General features: G+C 44.3%; 1 protein-coding gene across 1 annotated transcript; it reads right to left on the bottom strand.

Annotated features, from left to right (window-relative positions):
• Positions 1-1,025: 1,025 nt before the first annotated feature.
• ralbp1 (ralA binding protein 1) lies at positions 1,026-14,941 on the bottom strand. The gene is made up of 10 exons (XM_083659801.1): positions 14,894-14,941; positions 11,797-12,105; positions 9,413-9,874; positions 8,587-8,936; positions 7,550-7,711; positions 6,743-6,874; positions 5,429-5,539; positions 4,805-4,926; positions 3,357-3,477; positions 1,026-2,942 (listed from the first exon to the last, which is right to left on the bottom strand). Exons 2-10 carry the CDS (start codon positions 12,047-12,049, stop codon positions 2,634-2,636), a joined length of 2,022 nt encoding a protein of 673 aa, XP_083515927.1. The 5' UTR covers positions 12,050-12,105; positions 14,894-14,941; the 3' UTR covers positions 1,026-2,633.
• Positions 14,942-15,017: the final 76 nt, after the last annotated feature.

Below are 15,017 nucleotides of genomic sequence, written 5' to 3'. Positions count from 1 at the left end.
AATAACCCATATAAACTCTTCAAAGCGCACAAGTTACATTTGCAGTCAGTCAGATTCCTGCAGTCAGCAAGTCTGCAAAAATCAGCACACAAATGTTATGCTTTTATTTTGTAGCGAAAATTGCTTATTTCCCGGTCTAATTCTGCCTACTTCTGTCTAGCTTGATGCAGCGCCCTTCCAAATCGGAAACCAGTTGGAGCAATGACTAAACTGTCTAGTCACGTGGTACCTTCTATCTCTTAACTTGTGTATGGTTTCTTGATGCTGCTGCTGATAAGACCGAAGATATCTAATAGGCCATTCATTCCATACAAAAATAATGTGACAAATTCTTATGGAGACAGTATTATTACGACCTTATTAGGCTGAGGGTGAGGAGGGGAGGAAGTATTTGGAGGATGTGTAATGGAAAATATAGCTTATTGCACTATATTTATACAGTACACTCCCAGGCAAAGGGAATTTGATTGATAAAAATAGGTCAACCTTAAGGCTCCATCTGCTACGGTGGCGCAGTCGGTAGCGCCGTCGCCTCACAGCTAGAAGGTCCTGAGTTCGATTCTCGCCTGGGACGCTGTGGGCGCTGGAGTTGTGACCCCCCCATATCTTCAGTGCCTACTGCCCAGGTGGGCTATCTCGTCGAAAGGGCCTTTCTGTGTGGAGTTTGCATGTTCTCCCCGTACCCCCCAAGGGGTTCCTCTGTACATAACCCCCCACTAAAAACATGTAGAAGATCGTCATCCGACCAGTGACAACATCTGAAGTTGGTCCAATGATGGTCCCCGGGTGCTGGAAAGAAAAAGCGACCACTGCTCCTGGCCTGCCCCCCGGAGGAAAGGACAAGCCTGGATGGGTCAAATGCAGAAGACATATTTCACCGGCCACCGTCAGCATGAGTGTGTGTTGTGGCCGCATGCATGTGTTGTAGTGTGTTCATGTGACAATAAAAGACGGGCTGCCGTCTGAAATCGTGTGTGTGTGTGTGTGTGAGAGAGTGAGTGAGAGAGAGAACCACATTGTTCACTCAGATTGACACTTTATTCTTCACAGCATTATTCGTCTGCAACAATAAGCTACAAAAGCTTGGAACAATATGAAAATAACCTTATGCAGCTTATGAGCACAATCTAGAATTAATCAGTTTCAATCACAGGAGATTAATCAACATCATTTTGAATCATGAGACCAAACGAGATTGCTTCGATTTGCTCGTGTCCAAAGCAGGGGCAGTCGCACTAGCATATTCCATAAAGATCATTAATTAAAAAAACATGTGACAAAACATAATAAGAGCTGAAAATACAGTATGTTTGCAATTTTACAATAATATACATGAACAGGAATTAAGTAGGCCATGCCTGTGCTTTAAATATCACAGAGACTGAACAATGACAGTAAGACAGTACTTTGCAATAGTCATAGGTCAGTTGTTGTGAAATGAAATGATTGACTTGTAATCTTGAGTTTTACACTCACTTCCAACTGTCTTGACTAAGAACTCCCCACATCAACAGATAAAAACACGATCAAATACGCAACAAAAGTAATTACATCTCCCGCCAATCATCAGTGACGCATGTGATTTGCCATTATGCCAAGTAGAACGAGTGTGCTTGTTTGTGCAAGGCAGAAGTAATAGAGTAAAGATGATTCCCGCCGTTGTGATTGCATTGGAGTGCAAATAAACAAATATTTCAAAAAGTGATGGTAATGTTGAAGATACCTCCAGCTGTATCAAAATGTCTCCAATGTTTGTCTCCATTTCTGCTGTGATGCATGTATTTTTGCTGCGTATACAGTACAGTATTATGTATATTTATATACATCCATGTTTTCCATCCAGTTGCGAGGTACAACGCCGCTACATTTATGTGCATTTGCAGTTCAAAGAAACGAAAGCATCTACAATATATTTATATATTTTCATATATTACTAAAAAGCATGTAATTTAAAATCACTGTATTTCCTTGAATCGTCTTCCATATCCTCCAGAATACAATTTAAATATATAATATATAGACCAATCATAAATTCTTCATAAGTCAAAGAGCTTTTTTGTATTAGTGGTTTTCTGGGGGGGGGGGGGGGGGGGACTTGTCAGTCTGGCATCTTCAGTTATGGCACAGTGGTCGCTATCCTAACAGGTCAAATGTGAGACCTAGTGAGGGAAGTGATTTGCAGGGGTCGAGTTTAAATTTGACCTGTGATCATGTTTTGAGCCCTTATGAGTGAAAAATACATTTTACGATATTTTACTGTCTAACTTGCCATCTTCTTACTTTCTTTACAAATCATTTGATTTCTCCCTTGGCACTCAGGATCTACAAATACCTAGTGTCTCACACTCGCAGCCAGTTGTCTGCTACAGCAGAGACCTAGGTGTGTGGGTGTGTGTGTGTGTGTGTGTGTGTGTGTGTGTGTGTGTGTGTTGCAGAGACAATGGGAAACCAAGATACTTGATTTGTATTGACATACTCAGAATAGTAGTGTTACAGATCCGTCCATATTGGCTATTTGATGGAAACAACGATGGGATTCAAATCTGCCTCAGGAACTCACAGACCCAGCAAGGTGGAAGCTCCAGTGGGCAGCGTGTGCCTCTACAGGACGACAGAGACAATGAGATGCCTCCTCACATGTTGCTCTCCCTCCTGTCTTTGCTTGGCGAGGGCTTGGAAGGGTCCTTGGCGTTGGCCGAGGCGGCTGCGGAGGCAGCGGCCGCGTCTGCGACCACGGCGGCGGCAGCGAGGACGGAGCGTTTGGTTTGCTCCTCGCTGCGGGCCTCCGGGCTGGGCTGCGGGGGCAGGGCCTGCTGCAGGGGCGGGGCCTGCTCAGGCTCCTGCTGCAGCTTGTGGCTCTGCAGGAGGCGGAGCTGTACGCGCAGCTCCAGGATGGCTTCCTGCTCCTCGTGGATGGCCTGGTTCAGGTGGGTGTTTTTGTTCTGTGGGGAATTGACATCAAGACAGAGGGTGAGAACCAAGAGTCACAACTAATATCTGATGATATTCATAGTGGAACTATAAACAGATTCTTTATAACATGTTACAACATTTATTCCATGAAATGCTCACTTCTCAAGTATGTTACAATTTTATAAACAAAGATAACTAATGATTCCAACACTATTAGATAGTGTAATAATAATAATAAAAAAGGCGGATCCAAGGCACTCTTTACAGAATTAAAAAAGCTTTAATTAAAGGCTTAGTTAATATTAGAATTAATTAATTAAAGCTTTTTTTGGGGGGGGATGGGGGTTCAGATGAGCAATGCTTTTTTCAGATTCCACTCTAAATCAGGATCCAGTCAGAATGACTACACTAAGCAGTCAGTCTCTGTCCAGTCTGTGTCTCACCTCCAGTTCCTCGTTCTGTTTCTGCAGATCTTCCAGGATGATCTGCAGCTCCTCCTCATCCTCGCTTTCACTCTCGCTGTCTGAGGAATATTCCTCCGTCTCGCTGCGGCCCTGCTGCCGACTGGGAAACACAATGCTGGGTTAGAGTTCACACCTACATTACATTCAGACTTGTACGTAATGACTGTTAGTTAGTTAGTTTTATTTTCCAAAGTGTCATGTACCAAAGGTGGCCAGCCCGCATGGGCTTACAAGGCACTACAATCATAACATACAGGAGCAATATAAAAGAAAGAACAGAATATGATATATCTCCAAACATGTCAGACGGTAACAACATTTTAACACCTCAAACATGAAGTACCATCCTACGCTGTTGGTAGGCATTTAACACAAACTGAGCTACCTGGAAGGAACACTTTTTTTCAATAAACAGGGACTGAAGTCTACAATCATTAGACATAGAAAACAGGACCTTCTTCAAATGAAATTTTACAAAAAAAAACTGTCTAAGATTGTGATATAATGGACACTAGCACAAAAAGTGTATTTCATTTTCAAACTCCCCCAGATCACAGATAGGGCTTTCACACCGGCAGGGCTCCGTGCCGGTTCCGGTTGCAGAACCCTAATCTGAACTGGCCGGCGCGTTCAGACCGAAAAAATAATTGGTTCGGAACCTGAAAAGTTGGTTCTCAGCGGAACCAAAAAATAGTTGGTTTTCCTTGGGAACCGTGACATCAGTGGGCGTGTCTCATTCTATGTTGTGAAAACGAGCAGGAAGGAGAAGAAGGCAGTGACAACATGGAGAAAAATAATTTGCAGTGGTCTCCTGAGGAAACCAAATGTTTAGTGGCGATTTGGGCATCTACCGAATCTCAAGAAAAGCTAGAAAGCAGTACAAGAAAGAGCAAGTCATATGCCAAACTTGCAGAAGAGAGGGCCAAGGCTGTGTTCACTTGAACACCAGACCAAATAATTAATAAACTTACAAAAAAATAAAAAATTAAGAAGGACTACCGAATAATGTCCTCCCACTTTGGTTCCGCTTAAACTGGTGTGAACGCGGGCTGGTTCGCCAGAAAGCACCAAGGTTCTGAGACTCCAGAACGGAGCCAGAGCCAGAACCAGAACCGTGTCTGTCTGAAAGCGGTAACAGGTGACACTTTCTGTCCTCAGGGATTGAGTGGAAGCATCCGGTTTCCAGAGCCAGAGGCAGGATACCACATCTCAGGTGGGCACGAACTGACCTCTGAGCTCTGGTCAGGTTAAGGGTGACAGATACCCTGTTATACATCACATTACAAGATATTTAATACTTCCAGTTCCAATCAGAGTTACTCTAAGTGTGCAAGAATAGTAAATTGCAGGTACATTGTCCTGATTTAATAATAAAATAATCCTAATCTTTCTTTAATAATAAAATAACCCTAATCTTAGTCTCTCACCTCTGTATGTCTTCGATCTCGGTGCGCAGCCTCTCGATCTCCTCTTTCTCGGTGGCGATCTGTCTGCGCAGCACCTGCTCCAGAGAGATCAGCTCCTCCTGCTCTGTCAGGATCTCATTTTCCTAACCACGACAGAAAGAGGGGAAGATGATCCCATCTCTCAGAACCTGGACTGAGTACCAGTCCATCTCTCAGAACCTAAACTGAGTACCAGTCCATCTCTCAGAACCTAACTGAGTACCAGTCCATCTCTCAGAACCTGGACTGAGTACCAGTCCATCTCTCAGAACCTGAACTGAGTACCAGTCCATCTCTCAGAACCTGAAGTGAGTACCAGTCCATCTCTCAGAACCTGGACTGAGTATGAGTTCTAAGTAGAGATGCGTTTTTTGTGTGTGATGTGATTTATTTCTAAAAGCCAATTACAGTTACCCCAGCATTTTGCAGGCCTAAACATATTATCTTTAAATGCATATTTTTAATTATAGTATGTGTGTGTGTGTGTGTGTGTGTGTGTGTGTGTGTGTGTGTGTGTGTGTATGTGTGTGTGTGTGTGTGTGTGTGTGTGTGTGTGTGTGTGTGTGTGTGTGTGTGTGTGTGTGTGTGTGTGTGTGTGTGTGTCACCTGCGCCAGGAGGATGTTGATCACTTCCTCTTCATTCTCAGTCATCTCCTCCTTAGAAACGTCTTCCTTCGACAGGCTGGCTATCTCCTGGGCTATCTTGCTCTCACACTCCTACAGGTCCGCAAGGGGGGACAAAGTGGAGCAGAATGGTCCAGGTCAAACTAAAACTCTGTGCTGGAGCTAATATGTTTAAGTACCATAAGCAATGGTGTGGCCACATTAGAAAGCTCCTTGACATTTAACAGACTAGGCTTGCAAGCAGATGAGGACAATATTTTTCTTTTCAGTCTCCAGGGACGGGTTCATCCCAAAATTCACGACCTACTTTCACTATTTTGCCAGGGAAGGCAAGTCTTTTCTTTTCTTTTTATGGAACAGGTCATGGCTGGTTACCTGCCAAAGAGGCTATTGTTGCAGAAAAACAGGACACAGCAAAAGATTTAACAGCATTTGACTGATAGCTGGAATTAATTTCCCACCCGAGTGTGGTGGTACCAAACCTTAAGAATACTTGTGATACCACAGATTCTGTAGTATTGTAGTATTATAAAGATTGCAAGTCTCAGAATCCACGGTCAGTACAGGATAGAGAATTTGTATTGGTTGCATTAAGATATGAAAAAAGCTGCATCCTGTTATCCAAAATTTGGAGCTTAATGACAAAGCATTAACTGTAAAAGAGATGATTACGATGCCAGTTTGTGGCATTTGCCTCGTTTTTAGAACTATCACTGTGTGAAACATTGAATGCTAATCAACAAGAAGATTCCAGTATTCTTTAGTATGGTGTGTTCAGTGTTGATCACTTGATATCATGATACTATCATATTCTTTAGTATGGTGTGTTCAGTGTTGATCACTTGGTATCATGATAATATCATATTCTTTAGTATGGTGTGTTCAGTGTTGATCACTTGGTATCATGATATCATATTCTTTAGTATGGTGTGTTCAGTGTTGATCACTTGGTATCATGATAATATCATATTCTTTAGTATGGTGTGTTCAGTGTTGATCACTTGGTATCATGATAATATCATATTATGAAGTCTTGTATAGGCCCATGAAATGCAGCAGGCTGCATAGAGCAAGGCACATAGTATTGAATTGCTAGTAGTGAAATGACCCCAAAACTGCAGAAGTATCACTGAGCAAGACAGACTAACCCTCATGTTTATATGAAGTAGGTTGTACAAGCATTGGGAACTAACATAAGCTTAAAATACAGTAAAACAATGCAGTATGTTGTGGCTGCATCTACGCTGGTGTAAGTAAACCACACATACACAAAGATAGTAATCAGACACAACATACCTGACGTTTGGCCTCCCTCAGCTTGCGTTTGAGAGCAGTCAGGATGCGCTGAACCTCCCAGAGCCGCTCCTCTTTGGACAGATCCTTCACCCCCGCCTGCAGGTCCCTGTGCAGGCAGTTCAGCAGGAACTCCTGAGCATGCATGCATGCACGCACGCGCACACACACACACACACACACACACACACACACACACACACACACGTTGATTGATTGGTGCGAACCGCTGGTGGTTCAGATTCAAAAAAATAGATTGGGACGTGGCAAGATGGATTTGTCACGTGATCGCGATCTCGTGCGAATCCAGCTGCCTCACAAGGTTATTGTTGGCGAGCCAAGAAAAGGATTGTTTTTCAACAGTGACGGGTACAAAGTTGCGAATGTAACACTGAGGATGTCTCCAGTGTTTGTTTACACTTTGCAAAAGGAGGCATGCACTGCGCATGTCTCCAAATGGCAGGAAGTCCTGGTACAGACAGTAACAATATACTTTACCAAGTTCTGGCAAATTCAGCAACAGAAAGAGAGATCAAGGTTTGTGCTGCAACATGAGGATGAATGTACTATAAACACAAGAGACCTCTCTAATTAAATTCCTGTGACATCACTGTACACTACAATCCCAGAAAATAAGTTCATATGTCTGCTTACTTTGCCTAAAAAAAAAAACATTTCTTTGAGACAGATAAAGTTTCACCAGAGGGGAAAACGGAGACCATGAGCAGCACCACTGCAACAGGTTGGTGCTCCTGAGTTTTGCTCAAGGGCACGTTGGCAGGTAACGGCTTTATCAGGGACTGCACCCACCTGTCTTCGGATCTCCTCTTTGATGCTCTCCTGGGTCTCAGGCAGCGCCGGCATGGTTGCCATGTTGGACCAGCGGAGCGGGCGCACGGCGGGCTTCAGGACCACGTCTCCAAACAGCTCCCTCACATGGGTGAAGAACACGTAAAGAACGCGGTTCCCGATCTGAACACAAAGCAAACAAAGAAATGAGCCGAGTTAACTAAGCTCACAGGCACAGCTATGGAGTGTTGAACATACGATACATGTAGAGTGTTGCACTGCATGTGACGCCCTGCAGTCCTGGCTTATACCATGTGTCAGAGTGTACTGTGAAATTAAATTGTCGGTATCTGCACCAACATCTCCAAGATCAAATCCATTATATTTATGCAACCTGATTAAAGTGATACTGATTCCAATCATTCATTGAAAGGAGTGTATATTTAATACAGTACTGTGGCTACTGCTGCTGTTGGTTCAGAATAAGTTAAGTGGAGCAGCCACAGAAATGTCCCCGATGGGAATAAATTAGCTCCTCTAAACTGGGCCAGGGGACTGTCTGATCCAATCAAAACTACTGGTTTGTTGCTACGGGGAGGTTTCCTATCTTAAAGGTACTCTTGAACCGGAGCCCAAGTTTCCAAGTTAAAAATAATAAATAATAAATAATAATCATTGAATAAGAGGCACTGAGAACATACACACACACACACACACACACACACACACACACACACACACACACACACACACACACACACACCAAGTGCTGCAAGCAAAGCACTTTCTCCTCACTTTTTTTTATCAGTAAAACATCTGTGGAGAATACTGTAGTTTTGTTTTTGAGCACAGTTATAAACTGTGCATCCTTTCTCCAAAATGTGAACCAAAAGGAGAATTAGACTGGCATGAGACAGGATGGAGAATCAGAGATGTTTCATTGGGCGGTGTGACACTGCGTAAACGTTGGACATTGAACAACCTTAGTTGTACCCACTACTCATTCTTCTTACATTTTCCCCGTGTATCTCTGATTCCATTCATTCAGCGCCTCTGACCTGTACAGTGGGGTTGAGGACGATGGAGATGTTCTGGATGTTCATCTTGGTATCCGCCTCCCTGGCGATGACGTGGTCCATGTGTGTGATGAGCCAGGAGAGGAGCAGCCGGCTGCCGGGCGGCACCTCGGCCAACAGCCTCTGGAACTCCGTCACCTTCTCGGCTTCCACCTGGCGGCCGCAGGTGTCCTCAAGGCGCTGGGCCAGGTCGCGGCCCAGCAGGTTCTCTGGCAGCTCGCGGAGGTACTGCTTCAGCAGGCTGGCAACTGTGTGGGGGTCGTACTCTTCCAGGCAGGGACACTCCTCGCGGTCGTAGGCCGCTTTTAGTTCATCCACCTTGGACTTCATACCTAAGACGGAGAGGAGGAGTTGAATGGAGTGAGGGTTAGTGTGGTGCACAGCTGAGGCACGGATGCAACTGTGAACTCTAGAGCAGTGGTTCTCAAAGTGGGGTGCCCCGGAGTTCTTTGAGGGGGTTCGGGGGTGGGTCACCAGCAAAACCATAAGTAACACAATGACAGAATGTATGACTATTTTGGTCATGTGTGTGATACACTTTCTGTAATAAAACATCTAAAAGCAAAAAATCTTATCAGAAGGGGGACCCTGGGACACAATGTTATCAAATGGGGGTCCATGGTCTAATTTGTGTCAGTTTGAGGTGAAAAAGTTTGAGAACCACTGGTCTAGAAGTTGTGTACAATCAGACATACAGACAATTGATAAGTTCCCATACTTTTTTGCATGTAGCATGTCTTTTATCATAAGAATGATATAATAAACAAAAGAGAGAAACAATTACCAGTCTATCAATCTGTTTCCATACCTGAGACACGGTAGATGCCCTCACACTTCATGCCATAACTTTCAATGTAGTCCACACACTCCCTAAAAATGGCCGGCAGCTGGATCCCATCATAAAGAGCTGTCCTCTTGACAGCTTCGGCCAGTGGGGCTCCAAAGATGGGCCTGAAGGTGGGGGTCTCCACCGGCACCGGCTCCACCTCCGCTGTGGGCTTTTTCTTCTTCTTCTTCTCCTTCCACTGCTTCACCACGTCGGCAGCCGTCAGGTCCTTGGATTTCTTGTCCTTGGCCTTGTCCTCCTTGGGGCCCTTCTCCTTCTCCTTCTCCTTCTCCTTCTCCTTCTCCTTCACTTTGAAGTCCTTCTCCTTCTTCTTGGAGAAGCTGGGCTTCTTGAACACGTGGATTCCCTTGGAGCGCTTCATCTTGGACGGGCTCTCTGCCTCGTCGGCTGAACTGTCTTCCTGGAAAGCGGCGTAGCCTTCCGCTGGCGAGAGGAAAGAAACGGTAGGAGGATTGAGAAAATGGGTTAGATTGGATTAGATTACTTATCCTCCTCCTACGACAGTCATGATAGCAGCGGAACAGAAACAGGAACAAACGATGGGTGAGAGAGAAGAGAGAGCAGAGGAGGGGGAGAACGGGGACTTGGAAAAGAGGTCAGCCACCGATTTAGCATAGCCCCTCCCACTGCACCTTGCACGTCTCTTCTTCTGAAAAGCTTTGGAGTTTTTTTTCTCCGAGACCGTTAGTGGCCTCTTCACTTTTTTGTTTTTGTAATTATCTCTAGGGCGCTGCGTATCACATTGCTGCATGAGACACACCATCACGCGGCTCTGGGTGTGTCCTGAAACTGTCCGTTTCTTCCTTTCTCACACCATAACCCAGTGTAGGAGCTAAATATAGGCACGGAAAAGTCCTGATAAAAAAAGAGAGAGAGAGATCGAGGGGACGATAGGCTGACTAACACCGAGTAGGAGCCGTGCTCAGAACAGGAACAGATCTCACTGATTTAAGCAGCAAAAGCCAACAGGTTAGAGGAGTGATGGGAAGAAAAGGGTTTTCAACATGTCAAGCTCTCTCCTCACTTCACTACTTCAGCTATGTCTCAATTGGTCCAAAAGAGCAACTTACACACACTAGCCGACGGTCAAAGTGGTCAGATCATTGTCTTGTAATCTGGAGTCTTGAAGTCATAGTTGTTTTCACACTATATGACTGAGCGGCGACAGGGCATCACACATTACAAGATATTTCACCAGGAGAATCCCCAACGAGCCCACAAACGCAGTCTCACACAGGTCTATTTCCAGACAGACAGACAGACAGAGACACACACAGACACACACACACACACACACACACACACACACACACACACACACACACACACACACACACACACACACACACACACACACACACACACACACACACACACAGCATATATGGGTCATTCTACAGAATTGGTTCAAAGTCAGTTATTACATCAGAATTATTAAGTTTACTGCCATCTCAAATATTATTTGCGATTTCAATAGATAATAGAATGATCTTAGTAATAACTAAGATTTGGATTGTTAAATGCTTTTTAATTTTGTTTTTTTGGTTGTTGGACAGCAGTTTGCACTCCGTCTTTGCTCCTCAGACCACTTGCCTGGCGGTAGCATGTTGATGGCTCTCCCGACACGACCAGATATTTAGCCTGCTAGAGATCTGTCGGGTCAAAGCTCCCTGGTCCCGTCTTTGAACAGTTCACACATAGCAATCGAGCGTCGATTTGCGAGCGCTGAGCCAACGCCGTTTTGGCTCAGATCTGGGGGTGTTTGTCGGCGAGTTCCAAAAACTGTTGGCGAGGTCTAAGCGGCTATCGTTGTGTAATCTGAACTCACCATCAGTGGGTAGAAGTAGAAGACTTGGGTGTACTGGGCGGCTCCAAGGTGTGAATGTGGTTAACTGTCAAGGCTGGTTGGTGCTTCATGAGTGGCTAGATGTGCCATCTGTGTACTTTGGCATTTGGGTTTCTCGCACCCCTGATGATGACTGAAAACTACACCACTAGGGACGCTATAGGCAAATTCAACTCTCCACATCACCCAACAAAAAGCAAGAAGCCCACTGCCAATAATTCCACTTCATCTTGGTTCAGCCAATCCTGGTGGAGGCGCTGTGGCATTGTCAGTGTTGCGGCCAGTCATTTTGGCTACGATTAACCATGCACACTCCATTGCATGTTTCCTCATTAAGCCTAAACCAGCCTTAACCGTCACATGCATGATGTTCCTGCCCTAGCTAAAGATTGAAGAAGAAGCTTTACCCAAAACCAGAATCAGAACTTCCCAGTGAGGACATTTTGAGACAGCTTTCTAAGCGTGTATAATACACAAATAAGACAGGATCATTTCTTACTCCTTTTTTCCTTCTTTTTGAACTTGTTCTTCTTCTTGCTGTGCTCTTTGTCATCGTCTGAGACGTAGGCGTCGGGCGGCTCGTGGTGATGATGGCCATCGTGCGGCGGTGAGGGCTCTCCGGTGCGGTACAGCCCGGGGAACTTGGTGGGACTGATCTCCTCAGAGCTGGGGGTGCGGGCCACGCCCCCGGGGTGCTCGGCCCTGCGCTGCTCTGCAGGGCTGCTGCTGGGGGGCAGGAAGCACTCTGTCATGGCTGCTCTGCCTGGATCACTCCTCTGGCTGGGGGCACATCACCTCTCCATCACACCTGCAGGGGGCAGAATCACCAGCTATTGACACAACACAACCCAGCAACTCAGACCATCTTGGGGAGAGAAAGATACACTGATACACTTTTATTATTACCACTTGGCCATATAAGACCATTATTACCAAGTTATGCATAATGGTCCACATCTTAGGGTTTGAGTGTGAAAGATTTACAACAACTTGCCATAATAACAGCTTTCCTTCCCCAGAAAATGATGTTTCGCAAGAAGAGTAACATCACCACTCCAATCCCCACAAATAACTATTTATCAGTGTTCTTAGTAGGTCAGCAGCAAGTGAGCTGCAGTGTAACAGAAGTAGCACATAACTATGTAACAGTACATTATAGAAATACAAATTTACAAAAAATACCAGGCTCAAAAGTCTACTCAATATCTGAGTAACTTGTAAGTGCACCATCCAAAAGCCCACTGTGCAAAGTTCAGAAATCATGTTAGGCTCCCAACAGCAAATCAACAATACTGGTATAGACGGTTTTAACTTGACAACAATAACAACCGTCACAACCCACCTGAATATCCGGTTTATCTGAGCGCAGGCTGATATTCGGCTCATATTAAATGTTAACGTTAGGCCGTGTCTCTGACAGACACAGTAACAAGGTAGCCTATTTCGGTCTTTATGTCTTGTTGTAGTTAGTAGTTGTTGATAGTTGCCATAACAACCACCCCTGTCAGAAAGATGTGCACACGCTGGGTAGGGACCATTGTTGTCTGGTCTGGAGCTGGACTGAGAGGCTATAAAAGCTACATGTTATGGAGTAAGCTGACTATCAGTACGTTAACTTATTGCACGCATAGGCCTATCTTTACATTTAAACGTATAGCAAAAATAAAACATAGAAATAGAAGTAGGCTATGTCAGTGTTTTCCCCTGAACAGCAGAGAAAGTGGACACTGTAAATAGTTAGCACTGTGAAGCTGATACAATTCAGGTGGCAGTAATGCAACATTTAAGGATGCCAACCTCCATAAAACACAAAAGAAGAAGCTGAGAAAAGGGAAGTGCTGTGGGGTTGCAGCTGGTGAAAACCGTCTATATGGCATAATAAAAGTAATATCAGATAACCAGTCTGTTGTGACCCTCCCACTCTCGCCTTGCAGGAGCCTGGTGTTGGGGTCGTTAGGCTGATTGAGTGCACCTGGGCCCATGTACTCCTTGGCTTTAGTTTAGTTTAGTTTTTTCTTTTTTGCTTTAAAAGCCTTAGCCCCCTTAGTTTCAGTTAATAAATTGTTTTACTTTGTTGCAAAAACCCCTCCCTCTTTTAAAGCATTTTTTACCTTTATTTATTCAGGGGAGTCTCACTGAGAGCAATGTGCTCTTTTTCAGGAGTGCCCTGTTCACATTCACACTATACATTCATACCTGGAAGCTGCCAGTGCCCAGTACAACCACATTCTGATCTGCTGGCCACCGACCAGCTCCACTGGAGCGGTTGAGGTTAAGGGCCTTGCTCAAGGGCACCTCAGTGGTGGTAATGAAAAGATAGTTTGCTGTTTGCTCATCATATTTTGTTTGTGGATCTAATATAACAATATGCTTCTGTACACAGTTAAAGATCCATAAAGCTCAGTTTTGTGCTGCATATTTTGATGTATGACTGCATCAATAGAACCGCTGCAGCAGTAATGTCCACCCACCAGATGGGGCTCTGTTATAGATGGTTTTCACCGAATGGTCAGTCCTCAACTTTAATGTGTTTTTTTTCTTTTCTGTCCATAGCAAACACTGCAACAGGAAGTGAGCTGGGGTTATTTAGAATGTTTTTGTTGTCAAGTTAAAACCGTCTATACAAACAATATCTTGCACATCATCTCTAACATAATAACCATACTCACACCCATAGTCGGCAAAAAGACAATGGATGGCTACATTAATAATAATAAATCAGTCAGTCAGTCAATCAATCAATAGATTCAGTATTTTATCAATAGCTGAAAACACACCCTTGGTCATAACAAAACTAAATCAAACAAGATGGGTACTCAATATCATAACTGGCTGTCTTTAACAATGGATTCCTGAGCCCCCTTAGTTTGTAGGTGTTGAAGTAATGAGTTGAAGTAACTTATCCTTGCTTGGATTTTCTTAAAAAGGGGGTAGGGTGGAACAGGACTTGTACAGTTTACGAAACACAGTCCGCATAACGTTAGCTAACAACTCTGAAAGATATTTCTCAAGGTGACTGACAGCAGGTTAAAAATCACACGAACAGGCCCAAACTTAGGTGATACACCTTCTGTTTCTCGGGAGGCGACATGACTATCACCATAGCTAATGCACAGTAACAACTACACATGAAGCTGAAGACTGTCAGAGATACATAACTAACATTACTGATGGTGCCTGTCAAACATCTTCCATCGATGTGTGGGGAGATTTTCCATATTTCTCTCCTGTCCACAGGACCACCAATTCAACACAGCCAGCCGCATACTATTAGCTGACTGGGCAAATAACGTTACAGGTCAAGTGTTGATCTAACATACTTAAAAACCATTAACACTGAAACATAAAACACTAAAAACAACTCTCCGCTTGTCATCTGAATGTGGTCCCTATGCTAACGTTAGTTTAGCTAGCTGCTAGCCTGCTAAACTACCGTTAGCTGATTAGCAAGCCTACCCGTCCCGAGTAAAGCCTCCGTTTCGTACAGACGAAACCAACATGATAAATATGTATAGTTAATTTCAGGTACTAAACTCTGCGTTACAACCGATGTATTAATATTCAAATATCAAAACACAAAAGACAATAAACTTTACCAACTACTATTCCGTTCGGTCAATTTCAGAGTGCAGCTTCCGGCTGTCTGTATACTAAATAAACACATCTGCGGCTGCGCCGTGACGCAGTGCATGATAGGAAATGTAGTTCAGCGGAGAATGT

Source organism: Poromitra crassiceps (assembly GCF_964638095.1).
Source record: "Poromitra crassiceps genome assembly, chromosome: 23".
Classification (NCBI taxonomy): domain Eukaryota; kingdom Metazoa; phylum Chordata; class Actinopteri; order Beryciformes; family Melamphaidae; genus Poromitra; species Poromitra crassiceps.
This window is presented reverse-complemented; position numbering and strand designations above follow the sequence as displayed.

Coding starts and splice junctions, on each gene's coding strand:
- ralbp1 (XM_083659801.1), bottom strand. CDS start 12,049: ATGACAGAGTGCTTCCTGCCCCCCAGCAGCAGCCCTGCAGAGCAGCGC. Junction 4,927..5,428: donor TCAACATCCTCCTGGCGCAG/GTGACACACACA, acceptor TGTCGTGGTTAG/GAAAATGAGATCCTGACAGA. Junction 2,943..3,356: donor AACAGAACGAGGAACTGGAG/GTGAGACACAGA, acceptor AATTCCCCACAG/AACAAAAACACCCACCTGAA.